The sequence below is a fragment of the Phasianus colchicus genome, chromosome 19 (assembly GCF_987193195.1).
Source record: "Phasianus colchicus chromosome 19, bPhaCol1.hap1.1, whole genome shotgun sequence".
NCBI classification, from domain to species: Eukaryota; Metazoa; Chordata; class Aves; order Galliformes; family Phasianidae; genus Phasianus; species Phasianus colchicus.
In genome coordinates, this window is record NC_143454.1 from 5,342,734 (window position 1) to 5,369,581 (window position 26,848).

General features: G+C 44.7%; 1 protein-coding gene across 5 annotated transcripts in view; it reads left to right on the forward strand.

The window, feature by feature from the left end:
* Positions 1-26,848, forward strand: part of PAPPA (pappalysin 1) — a 345,861-nt gene that overhangs the window by 202,443 nt on the left and 116,570 nt on the right. For all 5 annotated transcript variants that reach the window (XR_016458996.1, XM_090121651.1, XM_090121650.1 and 2 more), the window contains one exon: positions 26,168-26,313. Coding sequence is in view for 4 of the 5 variants with exons in the window: in XM_090121651.1 (XP_089977777.1) it covers positions 26,168-26,313 (146 nt within the window). In the remaining variant the exon portion in view is untranslated. The remainder of the gene's footprint in view (positions 1-26,167; positions 26,314-26,848) is intronic.

The following is a 26,848-nucleotide window of genomic DNA, read 5'->3' on the forward strand; positions in this document are numbered from 1 at the left end:
ACTCGAGCAAGGCCTTTGACATGGTCCCCCACCACATCCTTATCTCCAAACTGGAGGGATGTGGATTTGATGGGTGGACCACTCGACGGATAAGAAACTGGTTGAAAGGCCGCAGACAGAGGGTGGTCATCAATGGCTCTATGTCCAGGTGGAGGCCGGTAATGTCTGGCGTCCCCCAGGGGTCTGTCTTGGGACCGGTGCTCTTTAACATCTTAATCAATGACATCGATGATGGAATCGAGTGCACCCTCAGCAAGTTTGCTGACGACACCAAGCTGAGTGGTGTGGTTGACACGGTTGAAGGACGGGATGCCATTCAGGGGGACCTTGAGAGGCTGGAAAGGTGGGCCCGGGTGAACCTGATGAGGTTCAACACGGCAAAGTGCAGAGTTTTGCACTTGGGCCGGAGGAATCCCAAGCATCCCTACAGACTGGAAGGAGCGGGCCTTGAGAGCAGCCCTGTGGAGAAGGACCTGGGGGTCTTGGTAGATGAAAAACTGAACATGAGCCAGCAGTGTGCCCTTGCGGCTCGGAAGGCAAATGGTATCCTGGGATCCATCAAAAGAGGGGTGGCCAGCAGGGACAGGGAGGTGATTGTTCCCCTCTACTCTGCTCTTGTGAGGCCCCATCTGGAATACTGCATCCAAGTGTGGAGCCCCCAGTACAAAAAAGACAGGGAGCTGTTGGAGAGGGTCCAGAGGAGGGCCACAAAGATGATCAGGGGACTGGAGCACCTCCCCTATGAGGACAGGCTGAAAGAGCTGGGCTTGTTCAGCCTGGAGAAAAGAAGGCTGCAGGGTGACCTCATTGCAGCCTTTCAGTACCTAAAGGGAGCCTACAAACAGGAGGGGAATCAACTCTTCGAAAGGGTGAGTGACAGCAGGACGAGGGGAAATGGTTTTAAGTTGAGGGAGGGGAGATTTAGGTTGGACATCAGGGGGAAATTCTTTACAGAGAGTGGTGAGGTGCTGGAACAGCTGCCCAGAGAGGTTGTGGATGCCCCGTCCCTGGAGGTGTTCAAGGCCAGGTTGGATGGGGCCCTGGGCAGCCTGGTCTAGTGTGAAATGTGGAGGTTGGTGGCCCTGCATGTGGCAGGGGGGTTGGAGATGCATGATCCTTGAGGTCCCTTCCAACCCTGGCAATTCTGTGATTCTGTGAGTTTATAAAACACTGAGTTTCTCAACTACAGCTTCCTCATGTTGTAGTTTGAAGAGGGGCATTCCTGAGTTACTTGCATCAGTCAACCACTGCATAGAGGTTACTATTCCAACTGTTTTTTGGTCACTTTCAAACAAGAATTAGTGTTTGGTTAGAAAAAAAGTTTGTTGGTGAGCTAGTGATGTAAATGCACAGGAGATGGAGGTGAAGGATAAAATTCTGTTGTCTGTATCCCATGTTACTGCTTTTAAGAACAATTCATGGAGTCATGGTGAAAAGACTTAAGACAGAACACCCTGTGTTGTCAAATCTGAAGTTCAGGTTAAGAAGGAAAGTATGAGCTGTTCTGGAGTTCTTCTAATTATATCAATTCAGACTATATTTGTAATTTCCTTAGTAGAGGGAAGTTTTTAAACAACATTATCATCTCAATTGGAGCTTAAAATACACATAATTAAGCTGCAAAGAAATGCTTCCATTCCTTTTTTTTTCCCACTCTAGTGAGGTTTTTTTTTAAAACATCCGTATAGCTCAGCTTGACTTCAGTCAGTTATCAGTGAACAAGGCTCAAATGGGAAGCTACTTTAAGCACTAATTATTGAAAATATAAAAAGGAAAAATACCAGTCTTTTAATGCTGTTCAACTGGAGAGGAACACAACTGAGCAAATATCATCAAAGGCATAATGCAAATGTGGTTGTTTTAACACTGTAGTTCTGAGAACTTGAGGTGTTGGTTATAACAGCTATGCCAATTTTTAGAAAAATACATTATTTTTAATCTGATAGTACCCTTTTATCACTTGTACTGTGACCAGCGTAATACCCATGCAAAATGAAACAAGAAATGCCTTTTAAATTGTAGTTTTCAGATTTAAAGCTGTGCCTTAATGTTATTCTGACGTTCCTATTGTTTCTATTCCAAATGAGGTTTCTTTGCTGCACAGATTGTACTTGCACAAACCCAAGCTAGGAATTTAATTCCAAGACGTTCAGTTACCTTAACTTTACAGCTTCTCATATCCACTTGTATGCTCTTTTTTGGAGACAACCACCTTGCTTGGCTCGTCTGGAGGATCTGTGAGCAGCACCTACTCTCAGGTGACACACATCTGTCACTGTTGGAGGCCTTGAAGTTCCTCTTCCACACCACAGAGCCCGAGTAAATCTGTAGTCCATCCACAGATATGTTTGCAGTGTTTAGATTTATTTGGCTTTGCCTAGAAGTTGTAATGCAGCACTCACCGTTGGCAGTGAGACTAAAGGCAGCAGAAGGCAGGCCTCCTTCTGGAGCCTTTTCCTGCTGGCTGAGCTCCTGCCCACACAGTGCTGGGTGCTCAGTTGGTGTTCCAGAACACAGCACTTAGAACTGTAGATTTGATCAGTGAGCTTCTCTTCTTGGAGTGTTTGAGCTAATGGATACAGTTCTAGGGCAGTGGCTTTGTTAGCAAAAACTTCATTGACTAAAAGGGTGAAAACTCAAATCCTGTGTTTGGCCAAGGGCAATCAGCACCATCCCCTGAGAGAGATTTTGGTGCCAATTACTGACTCAGTCAAAATGTGTGACTCAGTTGGCACCATCTGGGCCCATTTTGCATCACCAGCCCCTCTTGTCAGCACTTTCATTGGCAGCCCTCAGTCCCCTCAGTGCAGGCCTTGCACCGCATCAATGAGGGCATCTCCGCAGCACTGAGAGCTCTCATCAAACTCCAGGTGTCTCCTCTGCCAGAGTTCAGTCTAACAACAGCAGAAGAAAGAGAAACGAGCCCTTGGTTTGATAAGGCTTCAAATTAAGTAAGATGGAACAGATGAAATGTTACCAATACAGAGTTTCCTGAGCTTTATGCTGTAGAGGCTCTTTGGCCTTGCTTGGTACTGGGGAGTCTTGAGATGCTACTGGGTTTTATTCTTCCTGCATGCTCAGTGTCAGCAGTTGTAGCCAGCTGTTCACCGTGTGGAGTTTATTCCTGACATAATTCTGCTCGTTGGAACCAACCAGAAAGTGCTAATGTTTGATTAATGCTGTTATAAACAGGAACCCTCTGCAGTGCCTCTTCACCCCCAAAAGGAGGTGGATTCATTTCCTGTCTCTTTCCTTCTTGTGTCAGTCTCAGTGTGACCATCTCAGCCCCAGCCCTTCCAGCCTCCATCCTGGGATCTCCTAATGTTGCGGTAGATATCTGTACAAAAAACTCTGTGTCTGCCTCTTGATGAGTTGTAACCCCAGATGCGATGGTACTGGAAAAATTCTGAGGCAACTCCAGTCTACGTTGTAAGTTGCTTGTGATTTTTTTGGCCCCTTGGACTAAGTTCTCAGGTGCTTTGATGGTGTCCTTCAGCCACTGATGTGATGCAGCTCAAAGGTGTTTTGTTCTTCTCTCCCAGCCTCTCCTTTTGGCACCTCTGCAAAATGTTTTCTTCGAAGAGCTGAAATTCTGTGCCATATTCAGATAGTGGGGATGTTGTTGCATGGAAATTTAATCTGCAAAGATGGGACAGTTCAGAGGGACAGTGCTGATGGATGGGGCCTCTGCTCTGGGAGCTGCAGAGGAGAAAAGCTATAAACACTGGTACCAACTAGATCATCTCTCCTCTTTATTAGTAGCCTGCAGGGAAAAAAAAAAACCAACATGACTGGTTATCATTATTCACTCAACAGGCTGTATCCGAGACATCTGCCTAACTTATTTTTACTAATTTCAGGAGAGTGGGACAGAATGTGTTTAGACCCAGCACAAGGTTTGCAAATACTCTTCAGCTTTTCTTTATTTCTGCAGTTCTGGAAAGATGAGAACATGCTAATATCAGGCAGCCTATCCCAATACAAAAGGAGGGAGCAAGGATAGATGTAGTTGCCAGAAAGACACATTCCTAGTGTTGTTTGGGATACTGCTGGTTACAAAACAGGGAAGACTGAGCTCATGACACCTACCATGGCTCCTTTTCAAAAAACTTGAAACAAACAGCAAGGGATCATAGGAAATTATCCTCTGTAAGTGCCATTTGATGTGGTGAATTCTTGCACCATACTATGGTTAACTGAACCATTCCTTTTATGTAATATTGGGTTTTCACATCAGGCTTCACCACAGGATTGCATATACAGATAAGAAAGCCTCCCTCTGATGGCTTCTTAGGAAAACACTGATGAAATTCCTGAAACAGTGCAAGCTACTCCCTCAAAACAGACAATGCACTGAATACTTGTTGGAAATCCCTTCCAGAATAACTCACCATGGGGACAATTTTTCTCAATATCCACATATGTGCCCTGAAGGCTCCCGTAGACCTTCTGTTCACCTCAAGGAGGGTAGAACACCTGCCTGCAAGCTCAGAGTGACATGGAACTGAAGAACTGGAGCCCGGTGCCCTGCTGGTCCCAACCCTTTCTCTACCCCCTCCAATTCTTGGCCTGTGCAGCTTGGCCAAGCCCTGCATTGCGTCACACCAGCTCAACTCAGAACTGAGGACATTTCCAGTCATACATGAAACAGACTCTAAATACCCATTTGAACCATTTGTAGAAACTACTTCTGTGGAGTTTTGAACTGCAGTAGCTATGGCAGAGCCTTGTGCGAAGGACACGACATTGCTGTGTGCCATGTGGGACACATGAGAAGCAGGAGGAGGTGGCTCATCCTCAGCCTAGCTCAGCCTTGTACAGGTAGAGAAGTGGCTGCACGTTAGGGTTCTTCCATGGAGTTTCTGAATAAGTCAACCTCTTAACTGCCTTTCTTTCTTTCCCATTGAAAATCCTTTCACAAGGCTTCTTTGCAAAATATGGTCAATTTATTTTGGGGGAAGGAGGCACACGCAGTGCCCTCTTCTAGGAGCTGGGAGAGTTGTAAGAAATACTCCTTGATTCCCAAGAATGAATTAGTTTCCACCTAATCCAAAACACTAAAAGAACAGAAGAAATTCATCAAAGCCGTTCAATTCAAGAAGCTTGAGGACTTAATCCCCTGCCTTGAAGAGGCCATTGTACAGCTCTTGACATCAAGGATTCCTGCACTCACTCAGGTATCAGGCAGAACTGTAGCAAATATCTGAGTTTTTGTCTAGGGATTCAGTGCTAAATGTCCAGGTCTTTCCAAAGAGCTGTTTAGAAGGTAGAGAGATAATGCTCTCAAGGACAAAATTGCTGTATCTTGGTAGTTTGCACCCAACAGCCAAGTCCCAACAGGAAATCCTCTGCTCTCTGTTTATTCTGTCCTCTATTCCAGATGTCAGGGATGTTAATCAGCTGGGAGGAATTGCATCTGTTCCCATGCTAGCAACTGACATTTATAAGTCTACTATTGAATTCTGATATAGTCAGGATTTCATTGCTAAAGAAACTATCCCTATGTATGCAATTGCACACCCTCAAATCGGTAGGAGTTTGCTCTATTTAGATTGTCCCACAGTCATCTTTTCCAACAGTTTTTTTTCCAGAAGCATTTTTTCCTCAAGACTCATAGGACTCACGGTTTCTTTCATGGACATTATCCATAATGTAAAAAGATCACTGCCTGGTCGAACTGCAGGATGCTTGGAAAGTAGACAGCCTATAAAATCTATGGAGTAAACTATCAGAGATGATGAAGAATCCTTGTAGGAGACAAGAGATGAAAGTCTTATTATACTCTCCAGTGCCAGTGCAGACCCATTTGGCTCTGGAACCATGCATGGAAGATTAGTAGGGACCCTGCAGCACTGGCACCAATGCTCTCCATAATCCCTTTACCAGTTGGGGTTCTGGAATGCAGCAGTCTGAGTAAGGCTGGTTTGTTCCCTTTGCTGGTCAGTACAGTTGATACTGTCTAACTCATCCAGTTTGGTCATGGCCAGAATGCCTCTTGGAATGCTGTGGAGCTCTGTGTTTATCACCGTTTTCTCCCATACCCAATTAGGTGCCACCTCTCTTCAGCAGGGTGTGAGTTTCTCCTTGTGTTTTTAATTAGCAGCAACCCAAGCCTTCCGTAAATACAGGAGGTTGCACCTTTCACACCGAAAGATTCAAAGCACAGGTTATTTCTATGCCAAGCTTAACCAGCACTTCCATTTGCAATTCCAATCCTACCTTTCTGAGTTCATTTTTGATAGGAATTTAAATCCATTTCGTGCGAGCAGAAGCTGCCCGCTGAGGAAATACAGAGCAACCACCTCCACCGTGCTTTGTTTGCATGGTGGAAGAGCACAGTGCCTTTGGCTTTGCTCCTCACGTGTGTTGCTGCATGTAGACAAACAGTACTTGGGCTGTTTGTTTTCCTTAGCAATCCCTTCCCTGTCACTGCCAGTGGAAATGTACAGAAATCTTTCAGGAGAGAGGATGCTGACTTGTGTTATCCTGGGGGAGTTTGCTCTGTGCAGCCGCACTTCAGCATGCCTGGTGCCTTCGTGTAGCAGTTCACAGGGTTCAGGAGAAGGGGTGAGAAAGAGAAGATGAATTTTCTTTATGCAGTCTCAGCTGAAAATGTTGATGTGAGTGGAGGCATTAATACTGGCCCAGCAGCTCTGCTTTTGTCCAATATCTGTGAACTTAATGCTGGGGGAGAAAGCCAACCCAATAGTGTGATTACTCAGATAATAGCAGTTTCTATGAGTAGTTTATATTTTGGGATAGAAGAATACCCTCATGCCACAGGGGACTTGCCTGCAGCCTCAGTAGATATGATGGCAAGACTGGGAAAAGGGATGCAAGTTCGGAGCAGAATAAAGTGCTGACACTGTGCGAGTGCTGCGATTCGCAGAGCAGCAATGCTCTGACGCACTGTGAGCTGCAGCTCACAAGTGAGACAGGGGGAAGGGCAGCTTGCCTCTTTTTTAAGCCCATCCATAGTGTAAGGACAGAAAGATAAGAGGACAAAAAAACAGTTGGACGGTTGGACCAGATGATCTTAGAGGTCTTTTCCAACCTCAATGATTTTGTGATGCTGTGATTCTGAGGGTTTGTGAGTTTAAATCTTGCCCTTATTTTTTTTTTCCCCCAAATTAATGAGTCTATTGTTATTTTAAAAAAAAAAAAAAAAAAGAGTGAGGTCACTTTCAATAAATCATTGCTTGTGATCTTTTTGCGGGCTTTCTGCTTTTAGTTTGCTGGCCCGTTGGAGGATTTCAGAGGTATGAGAAGGAGTGTGTGTGGCAGGGGATTTGGAAGTGTGTGTATGTTTAAATTTGATAGCTGGAGCTGAGTGAAGAGGGGATTAACTAAATGGAAAGGTGAGGGGAAAGAGGAAGGTCTTGGAAAAGACTGAAGGGGAAGGGATGCAGAGGCAGATCTGTAGGCAACAGCCCGAAGCACAGTTAGTGTCTACTGGCCCTCGTTTGAACTTCTTTGGCACCAGTTCCTGAAGCTTTCAGTCCCTGTTTGCCTCCTCCACGTTCCCTCCTTGTCTCCTTCTTCCCCCCATTGCAGGCAGCCCAGCCCTTCAGGCTCTCCCTCTGCCTGCCCTGGGGCTGGAGGAAGCCCAAAAAGTGATGTCTCCATTCAGGAGCTGTTCCATTCCTTTTTCAGCTGTCCACCACAGGGAGAGGTTGTGCACAGAGATTGATGCAGAGAAGGGGATGCCTGCTCTGTTAGCTGTGTGTCAGGACACCCACTGCAGTCATCACACAGAGTGCTCCAGGTTCCTCTGTGTGCACATCTGAGATGAAGTGTGTGAGTTGCCGGTAATCATTTCCTTACAGCTCTCAGGAAAGGCAGCGATGCAGGGCCTCAAAACAGGTATTTTAGAATTTTGACACTGTGAAGCCAGTTCAATATTTATAACACCCGCTTATGCAGGCTGTGCCATAGAACAGCGTGGTGCGTATAGCAATAGTCGTCATTCATCCATTAGGGCCAGATCTGTGGGCTGGATGAATCCCCATCCACAACCTGGTGGGGTGTCTGTCAAAAACTATTCCCTGTTTGCTGGCTGAAGCGCAGTTGTGAGACCCACGTAGAAGAAGATATGAGCATTTGTTCTGCTGGGGACAATGAAATCCCATCCTTCGGTTTTGTTCTGAATAAATGAGCAATGTTGGAGTTTCTCACAGTAGCCAAACTGCAGCTGCGCGCTCAGCCTCAGCCCCCAGGTTGGCATAAATTGGCAAAAAAGGGTTTTCAGGTTCGTTAGTGAGGGATGGGTAGCTTCAGCATCACAGTGCTGATGCTCAGTTTCCAGAAGGCTCAGGGAGAGCCGCACTGAGGAAACTTCTTGGAGTACTTAAATGTTTGGGATATGAAAGCCTAATAAACCTCCAAAAAGCCAGGAAATTTGGAGTGAAGGCTGAAACTCCATACCTCGTGCACCCTACCGGGACTTTGTATTTCAGAACACGTTATGTTTGTTCGCTGAAATGTCTCCAGTATGAGGCTCTTTAGGGTGGGGTTTCACCTTTAACTCTAAATTTCCTGGCATGTGTGAGTTTGAAGCACACGCTTAACTTCTCCCCAGTGCTGTTTTTCAGTTTTAATTTCCTTTTTCTTTTAAAGGAGGGACCCTGCTAGAAGGACCCCTGCTAGAAAGGGACCTCGCTGAAATCAAGATTGGAGTTTTTGGCCTAATTTGATCTTTCTGAAATTCTTCAGGAGAACGAGGTTCAGCATTTGTTTGTTCCCAGCCATTGTTTTAAGGACTCCTGTGGCCAATCCACCCCAGTGAAAAAAAAAAAACTGATAAAATCTGCACCCTGCAGACCAATTATTTGCGAAGGTACCCAGATGTTTGGGTAGTATTGAACAAAGCGTGGAAACATGGGAGCATCTCATGGAAATTCCACCTAGAGATCTGGTCATGGCCATGGATACGTGTGAGCTGTTTGTTGTGAAATACACTATTTCCTTTAATTCAGTAATTGCAGAATAAGCCCACTTGTCGAGTTACATCAGTGATAGCAAAATAGTGGAAATAGCAGTGGTTTGGAATAACAGCAATGCCAATTACCTGCAATGCTTTTAAAAATAATTTTGGCCCCAGACATTGAAAAGATGTGTCATCACTGATTTGTGTGAGGGCAGCTTCAGTAGTGTTGAATTACAGGGCTTGGGAGAATAAAATTCTTTCTGCTTCCTCAAAATTCATCTTTTGAGCTATACTGACAGTAGATAATATGGAATAAATTTGCTTCTCATGCTATGTCCTTGTAGTGTCAATAAATTGAGGACTTCAATGAGAAGCTGTGGTTCTCGTTTTCCTCGGCACAAGGCTTTGTTTTCATATCATTCCCATCAGCTTTGCAGGAAGAATTTATCTTAGTGAAACATCCCCAGGGAAATTTGAGAAGCACTGAAGATATGTGGCATGGGCTTTTTGAGTGCCTGCAGCACGGGCCAGGTGTGCTGCAATGCTTGCAGGGCTCCACGATGGTTGTGGCATGGCATGGACTTTGTGTGGCCATCCCTGAGATTAAGCAGTTCTGCTGTACTGTCAAGAGCTTCACTTCATGACTTCATGCAAATGACAATTCAAAGTGCACATGGTGCTTTGTCACCAAGCAGCCTGCCATGGTGGGGACAATACCCTGCAGTGCTGAGATGATGGGAATTCATGGAATCACAGAATCATTAAGGTTGGAAAAGACCCCTAAATTCTTCTAGTCCAACCATCCACCCACTGCCAATATTGCCCACTGACCACGTCCCACAGTGCCACATCTCCATGTTTCTTGGACACCTCCAGGCCTTTCAGTACTTGAAGGGAGGATATAAATAGGAGGGGGAATGGTTGTTATGAAGGTGGATAGTGATAGGACAAGGGGAATGGTTTTAAACCGAGACAAGGGAGGCTTAGTTTGGATATTAGGAGGAAGTCTTTCATCCAGAGGGTGGTGATGCAGTAGAACAGGTTGCCCAAGGAAGCTGTGGATGCCCCATCCCTGCAGGCATTCAAGGCCAGGCTGGATGTGGCTCTGGGCAGCCTGGGCTGCTGGTTGGCAACCTGCACATAGCAGGGGGTTGGAATTGGATGATCATTGTGGTCCTTTTCAGCCCAGGCCATTCTATGATTCTGTGATTCTGTGATGACTCAACCATCTCCTTGAGCAGTCTGTTCAGTGCCTGATCACTCTTTCAAAGAAATATTTCCTAATATCCAGCCCTGTATCTCCTCTGCTGAGCTGAGTGCTTCTCGATCTGACACATGAAAGCCCTTCCTCACTCTACTGGGAGGCAATATTCCTCTCCTTCCAAGCTTTCCAGTATGGCCCCATCGCCATCCTTGTGTGTATTTCCAGCCGTGACTTTGTAATACGGATCACAGCTGGTTGGTTTGAATTTCCCCAGAGTTACCCAGGATGCCGCTGAAAGCACAGGAAGAGCAGAAAGGCTTTAATCACTTAAATCAATCAAACAGAAGAAGTAGACTTAGACCTTAAAATGTACCCCGCGACCTTTGGTGCTGGCTGCGATGACGTCTTTGTTCTATTTCTTCAAGTGCGAGAGTTTGCGGGGACTTGGCAGGAGGGTGGAGCGAGGAAGACATGCGAGGGGGGGGGAGTTGCTGAGTTAAAAAAAGAAAATGTCAGCGAGAAAATGGAAATACCCTGATGCTTCTGCAGCCCGATGCTGCAGCCGCTCTCCCCTCTTTGCAGGGAAGGGGCTCCTTTTCCGTTCACTTGGCTGTGGCCTTATTTAATCAGTTTGCTCTGACGTGGAGCCAAGAAAGGGCTTTGCTGTGCGATGCCGGGTCCTGCGTGCGTTCAGGCAGCCGCAGCTGCTCCCTACCAAGGACTGGCTGTTGACTACCGCCGTATTTTTTTATAGCCACAGAGGGCAACTATTAATAGATGAGATTTACCAAAACACAGAGCTACGCAGCGTGGTGTGGAAGGGAAGAGGGAAACCTGTGTGATTTATGCCAGGAAAATTCCATGTCAAAATTATGCTGAAAGACACAGTACAAGTAAATGTGCCAAGAAGGGGATTTAGGCTGTTACTTGGGCCTTGCCAGCACTTCTGCTCCAATAATGATTTGCCCCATCGCATGAAGCATGTTGCTGAACTATTTCTTCAGCATTCAGCAGCACAAATACTGAGGGCAGAGATAAGGCACGGACCAAAACTATCGACTTCTCTGAGATTTGATTAGGCTATGAGAGAAATACCAAAGGAAGCAGAGGCATTCCTGACCCCGAAGACATTTCAGTATGATCAGATGCGGGATTAGGGGTAAAATGCGAAGAATTCTGCACTGTGTGATAGGAGCGAGCTGATCAGAGCTTGCCTCTTTGCTTATTGATTCATTTCTAATTTCCATGATAGGATGTAATGAGACTTGTGCCCTTGTCAGGCTCGCAAAGAGTATCTGTGTATCAAAGCCGACAGGCTGGGGAGCATTGGGCAGAAGGGAATGAGGTTGTCAATTTAAGCTTCTTTTGCAGTCAGAGCTCAGACATTGATTAAATAACATAAAATCCAGAGGATATCAATTAATAGGCCCATTACTGTAACTATCTACACAGTTTTTGTGCTCTTTCCAAAGGCACAAAAGGGAATTATTTGCTTAAAACAGGACTCACAGGTAGCATGTGAGTATCAAAAACCCAAGGCATTTGGAAAGTGTTGCCTTAATTGTATTTGTTTTTAATTAAAAGGAGACAGGAAAAGATTGACTGGTTGAGAAACGGTAAGTTAAGTGAAGAATTGAGGATCTTGAAAAGATGGGGGCGTAGTTTGTTTCAAGTGGGCATCAGAGTGTGAAAATATTTCCAAACAGCCTGAACTGCTTATGTTTGCAAAGCTGGTTGAGAACAATTGCAAAATGACATTTTTTTTCTGTGATCTCCTGATTTCCGTGAGCTTGGCAATGCTCTATTCCTGTCTTCCCTTCCAGCGAGCACAAATGGAGACAAACTAAGAAAGTCTGAGGAATATTTAGAATAACAAAAACTTGTGTTATTCGAAGGAATCTTAATATGTATGCATCTTATATTTCTAGTAAAGGGTTTTTAGTTTACCTTCATGTGTCTGTGAGGACTATGGGCTGCTGATTCCTCCCAAAATGTGTCGTTGCAGCTTCCTTTAGCACTGGCTATTTGTGGCTGTTGCTCAGTTAGTTCCTAGGGGAGCAGTCATGCCATCTGCTTGCAGCACAGACAGACATGCAGCATAGGCACAGATCAGAGAATTAAATCTAAAGTCTTTATAACTGCTGGAAGAAGGTAGGTACTTCCATTACGATCTGGAGCACCTAGGTTAGCAGATGGAAATAGGAATGTAAATGCCATGCACAACTTACATCAGGCTTCCCCATCACACTGCATTCCTTAACAGTCATTCAATCATTTCTATTTTTACGTGTGTAATATTGTTCCAAGTGTATGTTATGCTTTCTGTCTGGAGTAAGTTACGCATCCCAAGCTCTTTGAAGTCCCAAGAAAGATTGAACTCCAACAGACTTTGGCTTGGATCTCCACATCCAGAGCACGTGCAAGGTCGTGAGCCTTCCTGAAACGAAGGGCAATAGCTAAAAGGGAAGCTCCTACAGAACAGCACTGCACAGAGTAAGTGGAAGAAATGTTTTGGGTAAGGATTGATGGCAACAGTTCACAGCATTATGAAAATTACTTCCCTTTTGCCTCCAGCCTTTTTACCACTGCTGTGTCGGTGCCAAAAACCAGAACTCACTCACTAATTCTTCCAGAATTGATCGGTCATGATAAACTTCCAGACACAGAGTAAAATGCTTCCGTCAGACACATCAGAGTTTCTCCCACTTTGCCTGAAGATATTCATGTCGTTTGATTCCCCCTCTGCACCCAGTTGAATTCACATAACGGTTAGAAGTTCCTGGCTCTCTCCTCATCTGCTCAGAATTCCTCTGATAGTTTTACTTTTCAGGATAGATTTATTCATGTGTTTTGCCTCCAAATGTCTTGTTTTGCCATGAAAGCTCAGGCTCACCCTTGTCTTGATCAGGCGCAAAATTCTTTTTATTTCTATGATATCCAAAGAACTTCGAGTTTTTGATATAGAAACCCATCAGTAGGAGATACTCTGAAAGGTGCTTCCAGGTAGCTTAGCAGGTGCCTTCAGCACACCTTCTGCTGCACTTAACCGAGTGACCAAGGTGGGATTTTCAGGCTTTAAAGCTCTCAAGACATGCTTGGACTGGCAGCAGAGGAATTGGAAAAGCAAGGAAGTTCTTCATCAGGTCTATAGCAAGCAGTGTACCCCAGGGATGGGTACTGGACCTGGTCTTGTTCAACATCTCCATCACTGGTGTGGATGAAGAGATATAGAGTCCACCACCCTCAGTCAATGCAAAGCTGGGAGGAATGGCTGACACACCAGAAGGCTGTGCTGCTGTTCTGTGAGACCAGGGCGGACTGGAGAGTTGGGTGGAAAGGAACCTCATGAGGTTCAACAAGAGCACATAGAGAGCCCTGCACCTGGGGGGAAAGGACCATATGCATCAGTACAGCTTGGGGGCTGACCTGCTGGAGAGGAGCTGTGTGTCCACATCTGGAGTACTGTGGCCAGTTCTGAGCTCCCCAGTTCAGAAAAGACAGGGATCTCCTAGAGAGAGTCTGGCAGAGGGCCATGAAGATGGTTGGGGTCCTGGAACATCTCCTCTATGAGGAAAGGCTGAGAGCGCTGGGGCTTTTCTTCTTGGAGAAGAGAAGGTTGAGAGGGGGTCTCATCTCTATTTATAAATATCTATGGCACAGGAGTCAGATGGATGGGGCCAGGCTTTTTTCAGTGGTTAGCAGCAACAGGACAAGGGGTGATGGGCAAAAACTGGAACACAGAAAGTTCCATGCAAATATGAAGAAGAATGCTGTGGAGGTGACAGAGTCCTGAAATAGGCTCGGGGAGGTTGTGGAGTCATCTACACGAGATATTCAAGGCATGCCTGGATGCTTTCCTGTCCAATTTGCTGTAGGGCACCTACTTTTTGGCAGGGGGTTGCAAGACATTTCATGCTAGCATACATTTATAAACTATAGGTTTGTATGATTTGAAGTCTGTGTGTAGGAATCAGTGGACAAAAATTACAACATGCACTTTTGCTGGATGCTTTGCACAGCTAGATTTTCATCATCAAGATCTTAAGTCCTCTAGGAGCTGTTAGTGACATTTTACTGATAAATTACTGCAGTAAACCAGAGTGAATGTTGATTGAGATGCGTGGTTGAGTTTTGTAAGTTGGGTTGCAGGGGTGCCACTGTCATGGAGCAGACTATAGTCAGAGTATGGCTTGCTGACAGTGGTGATACTCATGTCGAAGGTGGGTAAAGAAATCTGGCACGAAAGAAAATCATTTTTCCCTCTCTTGTGTTATCTTTTGACAATGGGTAACAGATCTTTGCATTCTCATAGCACTTTGCTAGGAGTCTGTATTTGATTCAAGTGGATCCACGGTCCTGTGGTGCCAAAACAGGCAATTTCTACACTCATGTCTGAAGGCCAAATATATGGGTATGATTTCCTCTAGTTTACTGTTACATGCTGGATCAGTATTGTACCTTTCATAATCTGCCAGTCCAATTTTGTAGGGTCTTGGGAAATGTGTCCTCCGGGGAATGCTTACAATCAGTCTTATGTTTGGGACTGACAGTGCCTGCTTTCTGGTGGACGTGTTAGCAGATCCATATGTGAGACAACAAAAACATCCTCCCATCCACCTAATAACCTTGCCTTTTGATGTGTCTGCTGCCCGTGCTTATATAAGGGGTTGAGGACCTTTTGTGCTGGACGTATCCTTCAGCTCAATAAATGCCTGCTTGCAGAAGCACACATGTACAATGCTTTTTCCTTTACCTCGTGTCTTTGTGGAAGATGCAGGTCCTGCAGGGGTTTAAATAAAACAAAGACCGATAGTTCCTGAGTACTTGGAAAAGACACATTTGCATCTTTCTTCCCACTGCTTGTCTGTGCCTCAGCAGAGAGAAATGAGAGGCAAGATCTTGATGTCAGGGAATTAATTATTCCAATTACCACCACTGCTACCACATGTTCCACCTCCCAACAGCAGTTTCTTGACAAAGACATCATCTGTGAAGTCCTCTCTCCGACACTTTTCCCTTCTTTCTGTCTTCCTGCTTAACAAGAATAGAAAATTTAAAAACAAGAAAAAAGAAAAAAGTTGGATTTGGAAAATCCACACTCTGCACAGCCTGTTCTTTCTCCAGCTCTGAGCTGTTTCCATTGCAGGTGTGTTGGTGTTTCTGCCAGATCACCTGGCAATTTACTGTGGATTCTGGGAACTTCAAAGCTGAATGTTCTTATGTGAAACTTCTCTTTCAATGATTGACATTTTCTCTTTCCTTGTAATCTGCTTATTGTTGGGAAAGAACAAGAGTAACCAGCTTCAACAGATCTCCTAACATTTAGTGGTTCCTTGAATCTGACTTAAAAATTGCATCCAGAATATCACCTTTGAAGAGAAAGGCTCACCAATAGCTCTAGCAAAATAGAAGAGAAAACCAACAGACCCAACTGTTAGTTCTTTATTGAAAGAGAACAAATGTCTCTGGAAGTGTGGAAACTTGAGGTTTTTAGTGTCAGTGCATAAGGCTTTCAGTATACCTGGAGGTGAAGTCTCCATCACCAGTATATTCTTTGCAGTTGTATTTTGGTGTCTCCTGCTCTTTCTTGCATGAGGTGGAACTAGAGGAAATTTCAGCTGGTCTCACTTGAGTCAGGTTTTCATTTCTTTCTCAGAAAAGAGGAAAATTGGGATTATCCTAACTCTAAGCCATTGACAATCTGCCCTCTGCAGCAGGACCAGCTTTATGCACAGCACTGCCAGAAGGATAAGAAACGAGATTTGCAAGTTCATGAGTTGTAAAAACAAAAACAGAAAAGAAGCGGCATCTCCAAAGAAGAAGTGATGTTTTGCAAGATGCATATTTGGGCTGATTATTTTGGCCCATCATCTCCAGAAGGATCTGTAATAAACTTGCTGGGTCCTTTGTGGTTATATATGGTTTTATTTATTTTTTTGATGATGTCGGCCTGATTCCAAGTTTCTTTTTGTTCCAATAGCAATGTATATCTCACTTTGTGGCACAGGGTTTATGTGCAGGGAGGATTAGTGTCAAAAAGTGAGATGAAAGGAGCAAAGAATTTGATCTTGTTCTTTTTTTACCCTTCATTTTTTACTGCATGTTAATTAGAGAAGATGCTAACGGAGTAGCTAAATGTCCAGGCCCCTTAAAGTCCCAGCTGCACACCCCTGCAGGGACAAAGCAACGTGTCACCCTTCTGAAGGAGCTGGGACTAATTGCGATCTCATTACGAGAACCCTGAGGCTACAGTGTTCAGCTTCCAAGAAATGATAAATGTCCCCATGATGGGTGGCCCAGCAGGGCTGCTCCAGGCATATTCCTTGGCTCCTTCCTCTTCCTCACTGCCCGTGTGAAGGCATGGAGGGCAGTGGTGGGTGCTGCGGAGCTCAGCATGGAGCAGAATCTGTGTGTAGGGTAACCTCTAAAGACAGGACCCAGTGAGCATCCCAGCTCCCAGGCCTAATCCTGGGTCACTCCATCCCAAGGGTCACTGTGGCACTGGTTGTGGCAAGGCTATAAATGGGACTTCGAACCTCAGAGTCTCTAGGATGGGACAAGAGCCACTGGGACGGGACAAGAGAGACAAGGCCAAAGTTGAATATTAACAGTTTGGGAATCCTGATGTAGAGAGTTGCTATGAGCTACTCCTGTATTTAAAGGAAATTCTGTGTCAAAGCTTCAAGTTTCCTCTTGATCTCTAGCTTCAAGTCTGATTAACAGAGGCTCTACCTAACTCTTGACCTGATTCAAGGCAGCGATGACAGGCTGCATTCCTGGTCTCTGGTGCTTTTCATAAGAAATCAGGTTTGTTCTGGTGACGGAAACCAAAATGTCCTTTACTTGAACTATTGTGCAGTGTGCTGTGCACGTAGCTGCTGGTTGTTCTTGGAAGCTCTTTGGGATGAGAGTTGGTATGTAAATGCCAAATATCATTAGAACGGTGGCTGCTCACTCATTGAAAGCAGAGCCCCGGTTCCACAAGTAAATCTGTTTATGAACTGAATGTGCTACGTCGTCTTCAGAAACAGCCAAGGGATTCAGGAAGGACCGGCTTACTGTAGGGAGCTCTGATTTTCCATCTGCTGAGCGCCGGACCTTTAGAATGTTTTGGAGATTGTAAAATATGAGTAAAAGATTGTAAAATAAGATTGTAAAATATGATTAGTGGCCACCAGCAGAAAACTTGAAGGATCAGTAACACAAACCACCGCTTATATAAAAGAAAGATGGTCCACGTTATCAAGGAACGTAGGCTAGAGACTGAGTTTCTAATCCCAACTGTCACACTGAGTGATTACGTTCCTTTGAACAAATTATTGCATTTCTATACCTCCGTTTTCTTCTTTGCGTGGCAAGGGAAGTTCTCCTGTCTGTCTGTTTCATGGCTTCCTCAGCCGTGGGAGCATCTCTTGCAGGGAGGCCCAATGCGACGGTTCCTGTCCCACTTCAGGACCACTTAAACCCTTGGATGGGATTTGGAGCAGTGCAGAGGGCTCGTGTCAGGGCTTTGACCAGAGTGGAATTTCTCTCTTATGTTTAGGAAGCATTTTGAGGCCCAGAGGGGAAGCACTGTGGAAGTGCCAAGCAATATAACTGATGGTTAAAATAGCCTCAAGTATATATACCTTCCTATACTGTTTTAAATTCACTATTATACGTGAATGAGGCGTGCTGCAGCCAAAAGGGGTTTTGGAAAAGCGGCAAAGGAAATCTGTTTTAACAACCGGTTCCTGAAAATATCCTTACGCCACTTCTTTCTTTATCGTTTGACTTTTCTCCTTGTTACACTGGTTCAGCTTGTAGAGTCTGGAAAAACATCAGGGTAACCAGGGCAGAGGGAATATCAGATGGAGATGAGGGATGGATAAGAGACAAATTACAGCACATTTCTCATGGGTCATTTGGCTTTAGGCTTGAAAAGGAGAGAGAGAAAAATCCCAAAGTAGTAAAAGAAAGAGAAAGAGGCAATCAAAACAAATAAACCTGCCAGTGTTGCTGATTTCAAAGGCCTGTGAAATGTGCATGTATGCTTCATAATGCTTTGCTATTTTAAAGATACGTTTCTTGAGATGTTCCATGCTTTCATCCTACTCACTGTCTCAGAAGTTGATTGTACAGTAAGATCACCATCCTCTTTGCCAAGGCTTTCCCTTTGTTTTCTTTTTTTCTCCCTGCAAGTTGGCTGGCCAGCAGCTCTTTTCCTACTACTGTGGAGTTGGTTAGCTTAATTATTTTTTATGGTTGTTTGAGGAAACAGGGCTTTTTGGTTCTTGCTGCACGAGTGAACTCAAATGTTCCTCTGTTCTTGGATGTAAACCTTGCAAAGGAAGAAGGCTCAGTGATCACATATTTACGGTCTGCAGCACTGCAACTCTGTATAACCCTATAAAAAAGGTTATATAAAGATGGGGTCTCTGGTTTAAGCAGTGGGCAACGCAACCAGGGAGGATGAAAGGGAGAGGGGGGATGAATCATCTTCTGAGCATTAACAGCCACCCCAAACTTTTGCCCAGAGCTCAGACAGAACATGTTTGACATTTGAAAATTTTTGCATCATCTTTTTCCCCATTCTTTTTTTCCCTCAGCCTCTGCTCTTTCTTCTCCTGGCCAGAACCAGCAGCAAAAGTGCCGGGGAAAAAAAAAAGAAAAAAGAATCTGTTTTCACTGTATTTCTGAATCTGAGCCCAGGTTTGTGAAGGATTTGGCAAGGATTTACAAACCTTTGAGAGAATCCGTGTGGAGATCTGAGGAAACCCGCCTCCCTCCTTAAAAAAGCAAGTTGCATTGGCCAGAAATTGGGCAAAAATTGGTTGTTTCAACTGAGGTTTCCTTTGAGATTTTGGATTCGAACCTGAAGCTGCACTTTGAGAATCAAATGTTGCTCTGACTGACTCTAGATTTACTGGAACAAATACATCACCCTCAGAGCTGATCCTCAGTGCACAGCCCAGAGAGGAGCCGGCTCCAAGTGAGAGCTCGTGTGCCCCAAACCAGAAGAGGACCCAGACCAAAGTGCAGAGCAGTCCAGGTTTACTCCAACCTGTTGTGGTTCAGCTCGTTAAGCAAATTTACATTCACATTTACGACATCCAGAAGTTACCTATAGGCGATGGTGTGTAATACAGCTGTATTTATTAGTGGTCTCTTTGTCAGAAGGCTGCTAGGGTTGAGCAAGGGTGCAGTGTTAGGGTGGTATTGGTGTTAGTATTGACTTGGGAATTTAGCAGCAAATAATGTCCTTTATGTATGGGTTTGTTTTTCTTGTAGTCATATGGATTTGTAACGCTGAATGTTACAGTAGAAATGTACTTATTTCTAGGATTGTCTAGAAGTGCTGTTGGAAAGCCAGCATTTTCAAGGCAAATGAAACGAAACTGATGACTTCACAATTGTAAAAAATCCCTACTTTAGACCAAGGAGCTGCTCTCAGTCTCTGTTCCAGGATAAAGAAAAGCCAGACCCAAATGAGTCCCATATTTAACATAATAACATTTTTTTTTTTCTTTTTTCTTTTTTTCATGGGGTGTGTAAAGCCTGAGTCACCAGCAGAATGGTAGAATTAATTCAGGACATCCTGGGATCACGAAACACCCAGACTCCTGTACCACCATACACCCACACTTTTCATAGAATCATAGAATGGCCTGGGTTGAAAAGGGCCACAACGATCATCTGGTTTCAACCCTCCTGCCATGTGCAGGTCTCCAACCACCCATGAACTTTTATTTTGTACTGTGTGATGCTTAGGGATGATCTTTGCTGCAGGACACCTAGAGCAGCATTAACCAGCCAACATGGATGCATTCAGTGTCACCACAGTGGTACGGGGTTCTGCACCAGCTACTGAAGTTACCCAAGAAGCTGGGTCTATTTGAGCACTTGTGCTAAGTGTCTTTTCTTGGATTCTAAACATTATTTCTTTTCCTTTTCCGTGAACACCCTCTTTCTTGTAATGGGAGATCAGACTTGGGGGCTGTAGAGGACGTTTTGCTGAAGTAGATAAACCGAAATTCTTTCAAAGCTGCCAAGCCTACATGTGCTGACAGTGCTTGCGATTTATGCCTGTGGACATGACCTAGTGCTGCCTGGTTTGGACGCGGTCAGAGCTGCAGTTAGACACTTGGATGTCAGTGCGGATACAGGCAGTGATCTGGATCTAAACTGGGACCAAAAACCTTTCACTTGTAATGTTCTGGCTCTACTCTATTTCAGGCTCTTTCCCAATCACTGAAAGATTTATACCTTTATCAATAAATTATCATGACTTTTACTACGCTTACACCAGTGTCTTAAATTAACACTAAACTAAATGTAGATGAGGCACACTTCCTGCTTCACATGATTTATGGCAGTCCGTCTGAAATGAGGAGTAAAATTAAATTTGCCAACAAAGGCAGATCTTTAACATGAGGTCAGACAAAAATTTTATTGCAAGTCGACTGCTAAGGAGGGTTTGTAGCTGTCCTTTTTTGTTCAGGTTTTTGATAGACCTGGAGCACTTTAGACAAAGAAGAAGAAAAACCAGTAGGAGCATTTGTAGGTCTGAAAGCTCTGCTGTGTATTTTATGTCAGGATGAAGTTGAATGTAGCAGTTATATAGCACTGATAATCTCTCGGCTTGAGGACTCTGTCTACCTTTAATGACCAGCCTTTAGGAAAGATACAGAATGTAGATGAGAGCATCAAAAATGACCAGAGGTCTTCAAAGTATGACCAGCAGGGACAGACTGAAGAAATAAGGTAGTTTTAACCCCCCAGATGAGATAATTTGCAGGGGATATTGTAAGCTTTGAAATAGGTAATAGATTAGTTAAAGCAGAAGGAAATCATCTGACCTCCCTGTCTGTGGGGAATGGCACAAGTGGTCATCACTTCTATTGCAGCAAAAAGCATTCAGGGAGATCTTACGAAAAGCTTCCTGACAGTAAAGGTATCAAAACATGGAATTCTGGCTGCTGAGGCAATTGCAGAGCCTTTATCATCTGTGGTTATAAGCGTGAGCTAGAAATCCGCTTCATAGAATCATAGGGCCATGGAATCATTAAGGTTGGAAACACCTCTACAATCATCAAGTGCAACCCCAACCCATCCCACCGTGCCCACTGACCTTATCCTCAGTGCCACATCTCCATGGTTCTGGAACACCTCCATGAGGACCCCACCACTCCTGGACAGCCGGTGCCAATACCTCACCATTACCTCGTTTGTTTGGTACATTGGGATGCTCCTGCTCTGGGTGGAAGGCTAGCAGTGATGGTCTCTGGATATCTTGTCCAGACTTGTTTTCCTATGACTCCATGACATAAGACAAAAGGCAGCTTAGACACTGGCATCAACGCTGCATCTCCAAAAGAAGAGTTCTGTGTCTAACCACCCAGAGGAAAAGCTGAAGTGAGATTGTGTGTGCCTGCCAATGGACAGCATTTCAGGGCCAGCTTTCAGCGCCGTGTAGCCATGCATTTGCCATTAGCTTCAGGAAGAAATCATTTCTCTCAAAACTATCCTTGCTGTTCACTGCAGATGTTTGAAAATCTCTAGGTGTACACCTTGGCTCACCAATGCTGAATGGATGAGATGGGCTTTCTCTGTGCCTCCTAAACTGTATGTATGCCACACTTCAGGCTGGGCTGCCAAATGGCTGCACCAAATGAAAGCACAAACAACTGGTCTTGGAAAGAGAGTGATACTGAATCCCTGTGGATCCACCAGATTTACTCTTCCCTGCCATATGCTGAACCCATTTGGTAAGGGACAGGACACTGTGTCACAAGGCAAAAAGGGAGAAATTTGAGGCTGACTTCCCAAGACAATGCTGGTCTGATTTTTTGCTTTGTTTTGTTTGTTTGATTGTTTGTTTTTGTTTTAGATGGTGAAATGCAGTGCCTTTTATTCCTAACCAACCATCAGACAGTTGGAGACTGTACTCCATAGTGAGCAGATAGCTGAGTTCTTACTCTTTGTTTGTGTGGGGTCTTGCAAATAATACCCTAAGTGCCCTGTTTGTTTTCTTGCTGCAAAGTGACATTTATCTTTGAAGGAAAAAAAAACACAAAACAAAACAAAGACAAATAGAGAATAACTCAGAGCAAACAGTAGAAAACATTTCCTAACAATGAGGGCTGGAGGACTCTGTCTTCCATGCAAAAACAACCACAAGAGCAAAAGCTGCACCTTGGCTGTGTTAAGGAAACACGGGCTGCTCTCTGCCTCTGCACCAGGAAGAAAACAGAGCAGGAGGAAGAGCTTCCAACCTTCTTATAAAACCAGATTTAATATGATTGGATCTGATACCTGATACGTCCAAGTGCAGGAGCCCTTGGCAGCTGTGTGTGTAGTTAAGAGCACGGGTCTGAGGCTGGTGGTGGAGCTGAGGACCAGCTGAGCAGGCAGCTCTGCACAGCAGCCCTGTGGCCAGATGGGCTCTGGGGTGGGGGTCCAAGCAGAGCCCAACCAGAGAGGAAATGGGCTTGGCAGATGAGGCAGGCATGGGGCTAATGGCTCTGTGATGGGGCAGGCGGCAGCGCGCTGAGGACCCATTAGATTGAAACTGGAGCACTGGAGAGGATGCATCTCACTGATTGAGGTCCGGGCTTACTGGGTAAGAGCAAGCTGCTGTACAGTGCAGCTTTCAGAGTGGATGAAAAAAAAACAAACCAAAGATTTGAGTTGGACAGATAGTTCAGAGAAAAGACCTGGGTGGGAACGTGCTTGTTGTCTGATAGGATTCAGTGTCCTAAATGGCCTGGAGCAGACCATAGAGTTTCTACGTCTAAAACACATTCCAGGAAAAGAGACTTTTTATGATGCACTAATAGGCTCATTAGGATTTCTTGAGCTAGGCATGCTCACGGCATCGTATGTTTTTTCCATTACAGGAATTACACGTGTTTTGTTGTGCTTTGGGTTTTGTTTTGTTTTCCACCTAGACTTGCCCTGACAGTTCCCCCCCATTCAGGTTTATATTGGAGGTACCATCTCAAGCCAGTGAATTTGATGAAATATGTTGCTGGCACTCACAGAGAGATGCATAAAGGAAATATTCTAATGACAGCTAGAAAGGCTTTGATCCCCTTCCAAGACTGCACTCATGTCTTTGAAATGCAAGTTTGGCAGTGCTGGAAAGGCTGGGCTCTTTGGCTCTCTTTGGCACAAGCCCATGTGACAGACATTATGTCCTCTATCAGGGGACCCACATAACCTTGAGAAGTGTAAGCAGTGCTCACACACTGCGTTGGGTCAGATAGTCTGGGCTGATAACAAAGCAGCCACAGCAGCAGGGGGGAGTCAGCCCAGTCCAGCACAATAACTGAAAGCTGTTGTGACCTGGTAACTGTTGGGTCTGCTGCCTGCGGCTGCGAAGTTGGACATGAACTGCAAAAGTAGTTAATTTATGCCTCCTTGAGTGTAGGAATGTGGTGATGATGGATAGGGATGGGAGGTTATTAGAAACATGGGGAGGAAGGAGAAGATGGAATTCCAGCTCATGTTTTTATCTCTTACACACACACACGTTCCTTTGCATACATACCCTTGGCTGGCTTACATGTGTGCACAGTCCAAAGCCTTGCTTCCACTCACACCTCCATTCATGCACGCACATGCAGGCACATGTTCACACGCTTGCAAGGGATTTGCCTGAGCTAAATGCTTTAGCATGTTTGCGTGCTGGGGGTTGCAGGGTGCTCTTACAAGGGGGTTTGCATTTCCTTCCTCCCAAGCATGAGCTGTTTACACTTACTTTTGTGCAGCACCTTTGCTAAAAATCCTCTTAGCAATCCGCTCTTACCCCACTGGAATACATTCTGCTCCTCTGCAGCCTTTCGTTGGCTCACAGAGAAGTTGCGGACAGAGAAATACTATAAAGATAAGTCTGATTGACTTATTACAGTGGATTTACGTAGGGCACGAATTCAGTCTCAGTGATGCACTGACATCACTGGCCAATTAGTTAAATGCTGTCTGCAGTAATAATCCATATACAGAACAGCCCTAGATGGTGAAACACATAGCCTGCATGCACCTAACAGAGAGCGTGATTGTGGCCATGCGTCGAGGATATAGATGGGGAATGGATTGTGTAAACAGCAAGAAAAAGGCAGCTGAGAATAAAGAACTATCAGCTTAAATAATTTGAAACCATTAGAGAAGAATGAGAATAAAGCTGGTAATCTCAGGAGGGGAGTTTGATTATAGTAACTGCTACAGGGATTTGCACAGGCAGTAAAGCGTCTGCATCCAGAGTCAACAACTGCAGTCTCAAATACATACAGTGGGCCTTTCCTTCCCACAGTGATACAAAACACAAACATTTTTCTGCTCAGGGGTATGCAGTGCTTCTGTTCCTGTCCTTTACTCTCTTGCCCAGAGTATCACATCACTCCCACGTTCTCTCTTACACTTTTACTCACTGCCTTTTACTGATGCTATCAGATGTACAGACATACACATTGTCCCCTCCATACAAACACATCTCCCATCACGTTTTCCCACTGATACATTTTCATTTGGAAATGCTCACTAGCTCTCATACGTGATTTCAAACTTAGTGCTTCTGGACACGTTTTACTGTGAGCCCATGTTTGGAAAAGATGTTTTCAAAAGCACAAATAAGATCCTGGAAATAGATTAAGCACAGGCCCAGATCACTGTGCAGATACATGCAGGACAAGCTTGAGGAGCTAAGGGAATGATCTGTGTATTTTAGGAAGATGTGTTGGGAACAGTGGAGAGATGAGGAATGTGTAAAGGGTCACAGTGCTGACCTGTCCTTCAGGATGTCATCTGCATTGATTGGAAAATAAATACTGTATGGAATGGAAACATACCCTTCCATCGGTGTCCCCAAAGAGTACGTCTTCCTCCATGAGTCAGCGAGGGCCTGGGGACACCCAGCCATGAGCTATTTTGGAGGCAATGACTTCAGCAAGTGGCAGGGGAAGCTATTGTGGAAATAAGAATGTGTTTTCCATTGGGGAGTCCTCCAGGGAAGGACAGAAAGATCCTGGTGCTGAGCCAACTCCCCTGGTTGTTTTTTTTTTCATCCCTCTGGGAGCGAAAGCCTTGTAAGATATGCAAGGAACCCTGCTTACGGAATGGGAGTGCGTTTGGTTTGTGAAGCAGTGTGGATCTATACATACCACATACATATGGAAACGGGGTTTAAGCAAGAAGGAATGAACTGCTCAAGACCATAACGGTGTCCTTCCTGTGCCGGTCAGCCATGTTTGGCTCAGCGTGCCCTCCCCTTCCAATATTCCCACCTGTCAGGTGGGGACAGCAGAACTCACCCATGTTTTAGGTCCCGTGTTAGCACAGCACTCAGTATCAAGAGGCAGTGTGTGCTGGAGACAAGGAACAGATGGGTTTAATCTTACGCTTCAGCTCTGCTCTGAGTTAGAGCGTGACGGTGCCACTGGCACCAGTGGGCACCATGGGATGCACTGGGCTAGCAGTTCCTCCTGTGTTCTGGTATCAACAAAACCTACTTCTTTCAAGAGGTTCCAAAAGGAACCTGGAAATAGCAATTCCCAACCAGCCAACCTGTGTCAGGGCTAGGCTGAGTGCATCTCAGCAGGAGGAATGCCACTGGTGTTACAGCAGTAATGCTGGGAGCTGGTGCCAGGCTGAAGATGTGGAGCTTCTTATGGGGGAGAACAGCAGTTTAAAACACCAAAAATGTGCAAGGTAACTGCTGATACAGGAAGATTTACTGGCCATAGTACACGGTTAATTACATTCATAATAAAAAGATTCCTATACTTATCTTGGGAATATAGACAGCTTTATGTATTTACCTTGGGTTTTGTAGCCATAGTTAAGAAATGGCTGGAAGTCCTCAGATGAGATTCATGGCATGAATGTGAAGTAATTGAAATTTGGGAGTGAGTTATTAAAATATTTCAGGTGACTGATATGCAGGATATTATAAGATCTTTGCCTGGATTGCAGTACTTCTTCAATACTTCGTTGCTTTTTGTGCCACTTTTAGAAAAAAAAATTGAATTTTTCCTTTTTTTTTTTTTTTTTTTTAACAGAGCATACTTAGATGTCAATGAACTGAAGAACATCCTCAAACTGGATGGATCCACACACCTCAACATCTTCTTTGCCAACTCCTCTGAGGAAGAGCTGGCTGGAGTGGCAACTTGGCCCTGGGACAAGGAGGCCTTGATGCATCTAGGTGAGTGATAAAGATGTTTCTCCTTTGTAAAGCATTCTTTTGAGGCGCTAAGAAGGCAAGACAAATATGCACTAAGCTCTGGTCTGATTTCTTATCATTCCTCTAACATATAGTCAGGGGAAAAAAAGTATTTCATGATTCCCAGATACTGGCTCACAACCAGGAAAATATTAGGTTATAAACCCAAAGCATATTATGGTATTTGTAGATGATGTCAATCTGAAAGTATTTCACCTTTTAAGTGAAGCTACTTTACAGGGCATTTGCTCCATGAGAGCACTCTGCAAAGAGGGTTGGAGGAGATAGGTGAGGGAATGCTAGACAGACATGCATTTTTAACCTTAACCTGTTACGTTATGATCCTGAGTTCGTTACTAAGTGAGCATCCAATTAATTTTCCTCACAGATGACATTTTGTTGCTATTTTTTTCCACCGCCGTGCAAAAGAGCAAACTGCTGAGAGATTGTATTTCTGATGTTTGTTTGAGTGGAACGGGGAAGAGTTTGCTGCCCTGCAGATGGGCCTGCACACTTC